The sequence below is a fragment of the Gymnodraco acuticeps genome, unplaced genomic scaffold (assembly GCF_902827175.1).
Source record: "Gymnodraco acuticeps unplaced genomic scaffold, fGymAcu1.1, whole genome shotgun sequence".
In the NCBI taxonomy this organism is placed as follows: Eukaryota; Metazoa; Chordata; class Actinopteri; order Perciformes; family Bathydraconidae; genus Gymnodraco; species Gymnodraco acuticeps.
The window spans coordinates 1-12,053 of record NW_022990914.1 but is presented as its reverse complement, the minus strand read 5'-3'; the positions used below and the strand labels follow the sequence as shown (position 1 = coordinate 12,053).

Here is a 12,053-nt window from a genome sequence, read left to right as displayed (position 1 = left end):
TAGTTTCAGTGCTCTCCTCCGTAGTTTTGGAGCCCTCTCCCTTGTAGTTTCAGTGCTCTCCCCCGTAGTTTCAGTGCTCTCCCCCGTAGTTTTGGAGCCCTCTCCCTTGTAGTTTCAGTGCTCTCCCCCGTAGTTTCAGTGCTCTCCTCCGGTCGGCTCTCCCCGTAGTTTCAACTCTCTCCCTCGTAGTTTCGGCGCTCTCCCCGTGGTTTCAGCTCTCTCCCCCGTAGTTTCAGCGCTCTTGTAATTTCAGCCCTCCCCCCCTTAGTTTTGGCGCTCAACCCCATCGGACTTGGCGCTCTCCCCCTTTAATATCTCCCTCTCTTGACACACCTGGGCTCCTCCTCCCCCTCTGGAGGATCCCCAGGGCGTCGCTTTCTCTTCCTGGTGCTCACAGACGAGCCTTCTGTGGGATAAAAACGTTTAAAAGTTTTAAAAACCTCCAGACAAATTACTGATTTGTAATGTATACAGGACAGTAAAGGAAAGTAACTAAGTACATTAAGGTACTTCATGTTGTACAACTTTATACTTCTACTCTACTGTATTTTGGAAGCAAGTATTATACTTTTTACTCATCGGCATTTATTTTATTTGACAAATTGACTTACTAGATACTTTTAAAAATTACGATTTTGCAATACTTAGGAAAAACTTATAAAATATGATTATTTGGTATCGAATATATTTAAGTAACTCAAGGCTGGTGAACTGAACATTTATTGGCAGCAATTTAACTTCACAGTCCCAGCTTCTTAAATGGGAAAGTTTGCTGCTTTTGCTTTAAAATATTAAACAAATATTTCACATTATAGGGAGGCTGTGGCGCAGTGGCCTAGTGTGTTGGTGTTCGGATCAGGGGGCACAGGTTCAAGTCCCACTGCAGTCAGCATGTCGTTGTGTCCCTGAGACACTTCACCCCAAATTGCTCCTGTGGGGATTGCCCTCAGTATCGAGTATGTAAGTCGCTTTGGATAAAAGCGTGACATGTAATGTAATTATGTTCTGCAATGAGTTCATTTACTCCTAACACCTTAAGTACATTTTCCTAATCGTACTTAAATTCTACTTGGGGACGATTCTCGATGCGGTACTTTTACTTGAAATGTAGTACATCTAAAGTGTAGTATTAGTACTTTTACTCAAGTAAAGAATCTGAATACTTTTCCCACCTCTGAAACAGGACAAGGTTAATCAATTGAATACATCTCAAAGATGAGCTTACGTGTGTTTGTCTCCTCCTCTTCCAGGCTCGTGTTCCTCTTCTTCCTCTCCGGAGAGCCGCTGCGTTCATTTCTGCACGGAAGAAACTTGTTTGAATCTCTTGACTTTTAACAGTGATTTGAGTAAATCGTTACAAACTGATAACTTAACACCTACTTTGACTCGATGTGGGACGCTAAGAAAGTGTCCCACGTCCGCTTTCTCCCGGGTTTTCTTTCCGCTTCTTCAGAATCATCAAGCTTCCTTTTCTTCCTCTCCGGTGAGGAATTGATTTGCTTTCTGCATTTTAAAGACATTTTTATTTTTACCTCATTAATTCTTACAGTGAGTTCTAAAACAGTACAGACAAGAGAATAACACCTACCTTAATCCAGAGGCTACAAAAGTGTCCCACGTCCGCTTTCTCCCGCGTTTTCTTTCGGCCTCAGAATCATCCCTTTTCCTTTTCTTTCTCTCCGGTGAATCCTTGACTCGCTTTCTGCATTTAAAGAATATTTGTTTTAGTTTTTAACCACATTAATTGTAACAGTGAGCTTCAAACAGTAAAGACAAATATAATAACACCTACTTTGACTCGATGTGGGACGCTAAGAAAGTGTCCCACATCCGCTTTCTCCCGGGTTTTCTTTCCGCTTCTTCAGAATCATCAAGCTTCCTTTTCTTCCTCTCCGGTGAGGAATTGATTTGCTTTCTGCATTTTAAGAAGGTTTTTTTTTGTAAGTGAATAATGACGATAAAGGTTTCTATTAAATTCAAACAGTACAGACAAATATAATATAACACCTACTTTGACTCGATGTGGGACGCTAAGAAAGTATCCCACGTCCGCTTTCTCCCGCGTTTTCTTTCGGCCTCAGAATCATCCCTTTTCCTTTTCTTTCTCTCCGGTGAATCCTTGACTCGCTTTCTGCATTTAAAGAATGTTTTTTTTAGTTTTTAACCACATTAATTGTAACAGTGAGCTTCAAACAGTAAAGACAAATATAATAACACCTACTTTGACTCGATGTGGGACGCTAAGAAAGTGTCCCACGTCCGCTTTCTCCCGCGTTTTCTTTCGGCCTCAGAATCATCCCTTTTGATTTTCTTGCTCTCCGGTGAGCCCTTGACTCGCTTTCTGCATTTTAAAGACATTTTTATTTTTACCTCATTAATTCTTACAGTGAGTTCTAAAACAGTACAGACAAGAGAATAACACCTACCTTAATCCAGAGGCTACAAAAGTGTTCCACGTCCGCTTTCTCCCGCGTTTTCTTTCGGCCTCAGAATCATCCCTTTTCCTTCTCTCCGGTGAATCCTTGACTCGCTTTCTGCATTTAAAGAAAGTTTTTTTTTGTTTTTAACCACATTAATTGTAACAGTGAGCTTCAAACAGTAAAGACAAATATAATAACACCTACTTTGACTCGATGTGGGACGCTAAGAAAGTATCCCACGTCCGCTTTCTCCCGCGTTTTCTTTCGGCCTCAGAATCATCCCTTTTGATTTTCTTGCTCTCCGGTGAGCCCTTGACTCGCTTTCTGCATTTTAAAGACATTTTTATGTTTACCTCATTAATTCTTACAGTGAGTTCTAAAACAGTACAGACAAGAGAATAACACCTACCTTAATCCAGAGGCTACAAAAGTGTCCCACGTCCGCTTTCTCCCGCGTTTTCTTTCGGCCTCAGAATCATCCCTTTTCTTTCTCTCCGGTGAATCCTTGACTCGCTTTCTGCATTTAAAGAAAGTTTTTTTTTGTTTTTAACCACATTAATTGTAACAGTGAGCTTCAAACAGTAAAGACAAATATAATAACACCTACTTTGACTCGATGTGGGACGCTAAGAAAGTATCCCACGTCCGCTTTCTCCCGCGTTTTCTTTCGGCCCTCAGAATCATCCCTTTTGATTTTCTTGCTCTCCGGTGAGCCCTTGACTCGCTTTCTGCATTTTAAAGACATTTTTATTTTTACCTCATTAATTCTTACAGTGAGTTCTAAAACAGTACAGACAAGAGAATAACACCTACCTTAATCCAGAGGCTACAAAAGTGTCCCACGTCCGCTTTCTCCCCGGTTTTATTTCGGCCACACGGATCGTAGGCTCTGGATAAAAGGACAAAGCAAAGGTCAATCAAAAACTGATTAATGAATCACCAGATTCTTAGATTCATCCTCCTGTGAAACATCCCCTCTTAGTTTCAGATTTAAGATATCTGTTGCAACAGCTGTGTGTAAGTATAAAATACTCATTATTATTTATGAACAGTTGCCTACTTTTTGGTGTCTGGATGATTTCTGTGTTCCTGCTCTCGCTCGATGGTCTGTCTCTCTCCGGGTTGCTGCATTGACAAAAAAACGGGTTTTAATATCTCCAATTATAACTGCAAATATCATAATATAACAAAAATAATTATTGCGTTAATTCTTTTCTTTAAACAATATTTAGAAATGTTGTGTTAAGATATGCAAACAAGGCATTATATCCTTTCAAATGAGCTAGTTTGTTTACATTTTCTTGAACACAAATCTTTCATTATTAAGTAAAACTAAAACATTGACATATTAAATTCAAAGGTTTAACTAAAGGAATATCCATTAGTATCACTACATAAATCAGAACACACTGTCTAAAGCCATACAATAAATCACATTTTTGATCAATAAACTACACAAACATCTGTAAAAACTTTCTAGAAAATGGCTTTTAAAGATGTGTAAAGTAAAAATGTATGTACAGACGTTTTGCAAGACACTGCAGGAAACAATATTTGTTGTATTACAAGATGTGTAAATATACAAACAAATGCATTTATATGAAGTAAATTAAACACTTCTGTGTGTAATTTGCACGTTTTCTCTACTACACTGATCGAAGACATGTAATAGAAGAAATGTCCTAAAATGGACCTGTGTGTGTACATAAAGATCTTCTGTCCTACAACACTTACCTGTCGTCACCGCGGGGTTTTCTCCTCGATGATTTCCTCAGCGCCTTCCTCCCGGTTCTCTCTTGTTGGCAGGGTGGAGCCGCAGTGCTAACCTGCAGTGGCGGGGACACAGGCTTTACAGCAACAGGCGATTGAGGAGGGGGTTGTTGTTGTTGTTGTTGTTGTTGACTCTCTTCATCGTTTATGGAGAGGCTGTCCGATAGCTGGGACGAGATGCCCAGGATGAGGGGGTGTTCTTGGGTCCTGAACCAGGCGGGGGGGCCCTCTGCTCCGCTGATGGAGGGCGACAGGTTCATCTGACCCCCGTCAAAGCCCTCACTCTGATCCAGGCAGACCTCCATCTTTTCACAGCTGGATTTCACGCTGAAAAGACGAAGAAAAAACATTGTTAAAACCAACGTTCCGAATCAGGAACCCTTTACAGTACTGATAGTTAGTCTTTTTTGCATGTATTTCAGTTATTTCTGAACTATTGTGTCACTTGCACATCTCTCTTGCACTATTTTTACATTATCTTTACGTCTTCAGTTTGTTGCAGTGTCAAAGAAGCCTTGGATTTAGGATTTTAGTTCTCAGAACTACACTTTTACTATTGTGCAGACGACAATCAAGTCTTTTAAATCGCATCAGAATCAAAAGTAAATAATAAGATAATGCATTAGACCCAGTCAGCGTGATGCGGCCTCTCTATCTTGTTGCAGATATGTTAAAACAGTTGTAATGAGGACTCACTAGAAGCTGTTCTGGTGGTTTTGAGCGAGGTGGTTCAAGGTGATGAAGGGATGCTGAAGAAGCTCGCTGGGGGAAATCCTCCGATCGATGTCCAGGTGAAGCGTCTTCTTCAGCAGATCCAGGAACTCCTGCCGGTCTTCAGTTTCTGCCGCGGTGTCTTCGTCCAACAGGTGGCGGGGGGGTTTTAACTGAATCAGAACAAACCAGGAACATTATAGTTAAACCTCTATTCATCTCGGTGGATCATGGAAACAGATTTACGGCAGATGTTCTCAGCTCGTTTTCAAATAGTATTTCCTACCATTATTATATCATTCAGCGAGTTGAATTGTCCGGCGCTTGTGTTGGTTTCTCCAGACTGCTGAACGTTCTAAAGATAAATGATATAGGATTAGGTAACCTGTCTCAAAAGGAAATTAAAAACAGTAAGATATTTTAGTTTAAAAGCAACTCAGTGCTGGTACCTTCAATCTCCAACGACGTCTCCTGTCCTTCTTTCTATAATGGAAAAACCAACGCGTTTTGACGCCTCTGTACATGAGACGAGCCGGAGGATGACCCTGAGTCTGCACTATATGTCGCAGCTGTTGACAAAACACAAAAAAAAAAGTCAGTTACATTTGTACGGAAGAGGATTAGGGCTACATGATTTTTGGGAGGATTTGAAAAAACATCTTTTTTGTTCTGAGAAAAAACTCAGAATTTTTTTTCTCCCAAAAAAAAGATTTTTTTTTTCAAATCCTCACAAAAAAAAAATGTATGTGGCCCTAATCCTCTTCCGTACACTTACATCAATATTAGGATTTCACTACAAATATCATAGAAGTTCTTCAGAAAAGTTTACAAAAAGCCAACGTTTTACGCAGTTACAGTATCTCCCTTTTTAAAGAGGCCCTACTTTGCTTTTTTGGGGTTTCCCACCGTTTTGTTTTGCATTTTATGGTGAAATACACACATTTGCTCTCTTGCACAGAGGCACAGATCGATACGTCTCTGATGTCTGCGCATAAAGTATATTTCTATAACCAGAAAGTGATTAGCTTAGCTTAGCATAAGTAGGGAAACAGCCTGGATCTTGCAAAAAAAAGTTACACTATAAAACCACGGATAGTTGCTTTTACATTCTGTGCATCAAAGTGCCTCAGTGCGTGCTATAATAAAGATTAAGACATTTGAACCCTCAGCTACAGAGCCTGTTCTTCATGCACCGCCATTTTGATGTGGCATTGATGTAGTACGATGCAGGGAAGAACTACAAACTACTTAGGCTTGGATTTCTCTCGTTAGTCAGGTCATGCTCTCTGAATGCCTTGTTCTATTAGCTTGTATCGCAAACTAACTACATTTGTAACCGCGGAAATAGCAAATGAGCAAAGTGTTTCTCAATTAACTACATTTACTATCAACACTGATTTGGACTCCAACATAAAAGGTGGAGGATTTTAAGTAAAAAGTGTTTGTTAGTGAGAGAGCAAGGCTAGCGGTTTGTAGCTGCGGTCAGTCTTTATGCTAAGCTAAGCTACTGGATAATAAACACATACATTTGAGCGTGGTATTGATCTAACTCCTGGAAAGAAAGTGAAATAAATGTTTCTTAAAGACACTGTTTGAGCCACCACGACTAATATAAGGTGTGTATCCTACTGTTTATCCCTTCTACATAATAAATATAAGCTTCACAGTATTGTTACACCCACCATTTCGTGCTCGGTGTCTCCAGGGTACAGCACAGCGCCCGTGAACAGCTCTGCGGCGATGCAGCCCAGAGACCACATGTCGATGGCTGACGTTATGGGGAATCCTAGGATAATCTCCGGAGACCTTAGAAAAGACAAATAAACATATATCGTTTTAGTTTTGAGTAATTTCACAATTTAGTTTGCTATTTAACTTCTTAAATATTAAAAGGTCCCCTATTGTACAGTTTTTCATCAATATATCACAGGTCTCAGATATATACAGAGCCTGTCCCTGATTGGCTGGAACACCAAACAGATCATTGCAGCATTACCCATAATCCCCTCTGTTTCAGCCCTGTTTCAAAAGTGCTGATTCTCTGTCTGTGACTTTAGATGAAAATAAGGAGCCCCTCCCCACGCCCCTCTGAGAGACATTTGGTTACAAAGAACTCAATGGTGCTCTAGGAGGAGATTCAGGTGATAAGGGGGGGGGGTTACCTTGGTTGGTGATTGGCTAATGGTTACTCAAGCCAAAACATCGTTATGACATCACAAAGTGGCCAAAATCTGATCAGCTCATTTTCAGACAGGTTTTTATAGAAATGGATCAAAAAGAGAGAGAATCTTTGTTCCTGAACTTATCAGAGTCTCTTTACACAGAGGGGACACATGGTGATGTAGAAGAGACATGAAGAAGAGGGGACACATGTTGATGTAGAAGATACAGAAGAAGAGGGGACACATGTTGATGTAGAAGAGACATGAAGAAGAGGGGACACATGTTGATGTAGAAGAGACATGAAGAAGAGGGGACACATGTTGATGTAGAAGAGACATGAAGAAGAGGGGGACACATGTTGATGTAGAAGAGACATGAAGAAGAGGGGACACATGTTGATGTAGAAGAGACATGAAGAAGAGGGGACACATGTTGATGTAGAAGATACATGAAGAAGAGGGGACACATGTTGATGTAGAAGAGACATGAAGAAGAGGGGACACATGTTGATGTAGAAGAGACATGAAGAAGAGGGGACACATGTTGATGTAGAAGAGACATGAAGAAGAGGGGACACATGTTGATGTAGAAGAGACATGAAGAAGAGGGGACACATGTTGATGTAGAAGAGACATGGAGAAGAGGGGACACATGTTGATGTAGAAGAGACATGAAGAAGTGGATTATTTTGCATAATAGGTGACCTGTAAATCTTCTCCACCCGCTGCCGGTTTCTCACCTGTAATGTCGTGTCTGCATGTAGTCGCCCAGCTCAGACTTAGCGACGTGACACGCCACGCCGAAGTCGATGACCTTGATTCTCCACGGCTGCTTCCCGTGGTCCAGCAGCATGATGTTCTCCGGCTTCAGGTCCGTGTGCACGACTCCCAGACTCTGGAGCAGCTGCAGCGTTACGGAAACCTGAAATATAAGATCGCGAATAAGTCTTTATGCTAAGCTAAGCTACTGGATAATAAACACACATTTGAGCGTGGTATTGATCTAACTCCTGGAAATAAACTGAAATTAAATGTTTCTTAAAGATATTGTTTAAGCTACCACGACTAATATAAAGTGTTTGCATAATTGTGTGCGTGTGTATCCCTTCTACATAATAAATTAAAGTTTTTAAGTATTGCTACACCCACCATTTTGTATAATCAGTTGCAAAAATGTTGCTTAATTCTTTCAGGCAGGATATTTCTTATCAGTTCTGTGGAAATGTTCAGTTGTTTTTCTATGTGTCTGTGGAGCATCTAGCGTACCTGGTACAGGATGGGGCGGATTTCGTCCAGCTCCAGCGAGCGGTGAGGCTTCTGATAGAGGAACTCAAACAGACTCATGTCCAGGATCTCCAACTCCAGACAGACGTGTTCGCCGTACACAAACACATCGTTGAACGTCACAAAGTTAAACCTGTCGGAGTCAAACGCTCTGAGCTCTTCCATTATCTCTATCTGGGGAACAAACGATTGCATGTTAAGAAAATATATCTTCACAGGGCTGGATGAAATACAGTTAAAATGATGATGGACGTCCATTTGAAGTATTAATAACATAAGAAGTAGAGACATCAGTATGTCTACCTAGAAGGTCATTAGTAAGGTTTTGTGTTTACACCTCACCCATTTTATCCATTCTTCTTTAAGTATATTAACTTGATTTCCAATTGTCATGCCCATTTTATACATTGCTTTTACAAGTTATATAGTTAATTATTGCAACTCTAATAACTAGGAATAAGTGACAATCTTTATTTCTTGATGTTTTCTGGTGTTTTTTAGCAGGATATTTGGGGTTTTATCTACAGAAATACCCCAAAAAGCACATTATCTCCAGGATTTTGAAGTTCAATTAGTATTTATTTCACTTTTAGTTGTGTTAAAGTATTAAATAATAATCTTCCACATATATTATTCCCAAGAATAAGATGTATTTTGAATGTTTCTGCTCTTTACTTCCCAGTAGGTTGATGATATAATGCAGAAGGCTAACTGGATGGCTGATCACAACCAAATCAATTTGTTTGTACGAAGCGATGAGTCAGACATCTTACTGCATGTTATACGGTGGTTATAACTTATAATACATCTATTAATAAGTAAAGAAATGGGAATTGGGGAAACCATAGATGTGATCAGAGTTGTTCCCTACCTCATTCTTTGCCTCTGGTGTTAGGGTCCTTTCCCTTCGCGATCTTCACAGCCACCGTCCTGTTGGTGGCCATCTTTAAGCACTTTACTACTTTCCCAAAGGTGCCCTCCCCCAAAAAGGACTGGATCAGGTATTGGGAGGAGGGGGAGGAGGAGGACACCCATGGGTTTGCACACTCCCCCTGAAGGAAAGGCAGCATGAGGATGAGGAGGAGGTGGAGGAGGTGTTCGTCTCTGCGTCAGGTGACGGAGTTGAGTTGGGGTCTCGATAAGACTACAGGAGGAAGAAGAAAGTGATTAACAACATGAAAGTCACATTTTGTCTCATCAAAAAAGTCTTTCTGAACTATACAAAACTAAATATATCAAAAGTCAATACAAATGTTGGCTGATTTCACAATTTGGACGATTCAATTCGTGCTTGAGCTATTTTTCTACTAGTTATGAACATCTCAAAAATGACATTTTACTGCTTTTTTGATAAGAATAACACCAATTATTTGTTCATTTATAGCCTTAACTGGATTCAAGATGGATTGGAAGTTGTTAACTCATCTTGTTAGTGAAATATATTAACATATTACTAAAAAACAAGCGCTCTAATGTACATCAATGCCAAAAAAGTGGGAACTCATTGACAAGTTCGGGATGTTCTTTACTTACTCCTGCTATTTTTTTGTTTGTTTTTAACGTCTTTGTTAACAAAAACAACATTCAAATTACATTTAGCTGCTTTTTTTTTGATAGACTAAACTGAATTTGATGAATTAAAAAACCTAAATAAGGTGCAAGATGGAAGTAGAAGTTGTTAAATCTTCTTGTTAGTGAAATATATCAACTTATTGTAATATAAGCACTTTACTGAACACTTAATGTGTATACAATGGGATTATAAGAATATATTTTAACATAAAATCGAATTTCTTTGTAAGAAAACTATCTTTTTATGTATTTACTACCAGATTTGATAAACTCACCATGTTGTCACTCAGTTACTAATCGTGTTTGAAAGTTTTGTTGGATTAAACAAGTTAAGTTTCTCCTGGTTGTGTTAGACCCGACTGAAGACAGAGTCCAGGTCCAGCAGGAAGCTTCTTTCTCCTGAACATTCCACGGCTTTTGTTACATCACATTCCAAATGGAATCTTAGTTTGGAATGTTCCGGTTGTCATGGCATCGAATAATTCTAAATTAGAACAATGGTGGCTAAAGGTTTTGGAATGTTTATATATCGCTGCTAACAAACAATAAAATGACAATTAATAACTATTTGTAATTAATAACTGTGCGACTGTGGCTGCGAGGGAGTGCGTTTGTTTCCACCAGAAGGTTATGGGTTAGATCTCAGCATTGGCACTTTGTGTTTTTATTAGTGCTGTCAAAATTATCGCGTTAACGGCGGTAATTAATTTTTTGAATTAATTGCGTTAAAAATATTTAACGCATGTGCAGAATGGCCCGCCCCATACGTGCCACCAGTCAGGGGCGGACTGGCCATCTGTAGGATCTGGAGAACCACAGAACGGCCGGTCGTCAAGGTCCGTTGACGGCCGGCCGGCCCTTTAAAAAAAAAATGGTTTAACGTCATCATTTAAATTGCACTGACGGCCGACAGAGGGCGACAGCGGCCGCTAATGCAGTTGTGTGGTTCTTATCTGTCAAATAACACACGAAGAAGAAAAAAGACCGGCCACACGAAGCGAAGGGATTAGACGCCGCGGCAGACAGGGAGAATGAAAAAACATGGATACAAATCAAAGAAAACTAAAATAAAAAGGTGGGGCCGAGAAGGCAAGAGAGAAAAAGGTGAAGTCACTCGCAGGTGAAGCATATCAATGTCGCAAATTGACAGACCTTTTTGGCAGCAGCGCTGCTACAAGCACTATCATCAGCAGCTTAGAACAAGTGCAAGATGATGAAGAGAATGATTAGGGCGCGAGTTCAGATATACAGCCAGCCTCCTGCGTTCATGATGAGGGACAGAGTTGAGCTGGTGGAAGAACCATCTCAACTGGCACATACAAGTGCAGAGCAAGAGGTGGGTGAGAATTATCCCTTGAACTCAGTGGCGTTTTCTCCTGGAGGCCAAGGGAAGCCAGGCTTCCCCTGTTTTTTTGGATTGTAGTTATAATAAATAAATAAAAACACTTTGTTTAGTTTCGGTAATTATTCTGCCGGCCCATCTCTCCCCCATTCTCATTGAGTATTTTACAAAGAGTGAAACAGCGCCCCTCTAGATGTTATGATGAAACAGTATTGCACTCTCTGTTGCGAGAGGAGGCTAGCCAAAATTGGCTTCCCTTGTTGAAAATAAATTGAGGGATTGACCAATCAGATGAGGCTCACTCATGCCTCACAATCCAATCAAATCGCATCAACTTCAGTTCGTACCGTAACAATTAGCTTTATTTAGCAATTATGGAGGGTGGAGATTTGGAGTATTTCATCAAAAATAATTGCACTAAACTTCTGCTACAGCAGCAACTAAAAATGTAATCTGATGACAGGCCAATGCCCAAACTGGAGCTGTGTACAGAGAGGAAAAAAGGAGCGAATCGGACGTAAAACTTTAAATAATAAACAGCGGATTTCTAACATTTGACATTTCATGTGGCCGGACTGGGTCAGTTTCCAGGGCTGAATTTTAGTCCCAGTCCGCCCCTGCCACCAGTGGCAGCGCCAGGGTATGGCTGGGGTAGGCTACACCCATACCAAGAAATGGCTTAGCCCCACCATGAAAAATGATGTTAAAGTAAGCAAAATAAAGTCTGCCAACTCGCACGGAGAATATTTTTGCTGTAGTTACTACAGCAAAAGTATTCTCCATCGGGAGTTC

At 40.4% G+C, this 12,053-nt stretch overlaps 1 protein-coding gene across 1 annotated transcript; it reads right to left on the bottom strand.

The window, feature by feature from the left end:
* Positions 1–269: 269 nt before the first annotated feature.
* LOC117557978 (probable serine/threonine-protein kinase dyrk1) lies at positions 270–9,417 on the bottom strand. The gene is made up of 19 exons (XM_034233929.1): positions 9,268–9,417; positions 8,330–8,521; positions 7,804–7,985; positions 6,584–6,707; positions 5,351–5,470; positions 5,188–5,256; positions 4,887–5,074; positions 4,155–4,517; positions 3,481–3,545; positions 3,234–3,309; positions 2,625–2,744; positions 2,427–2,534; positions 2,222–2,341; positions 2,012–2,131; positions 1,793–1,915; positions 1,589–1,702; positions 1,381–1,503; positions 1,226–1,296; positions 270–406 (listed from the first exon to the last, which is right to left on the bottom strand). Exons 1-19 carry the CDS (start codon positions 9,415–9,417, stop codon positions 309–311), a joined length of 2,526 nt encoding a protein of 841 aa, XP_034089820.1. The 3' UTR covers positions 270–308.
* Between the last annotated feature and the right edge of the window lie 2,636 nt (positions 9,418–12,053).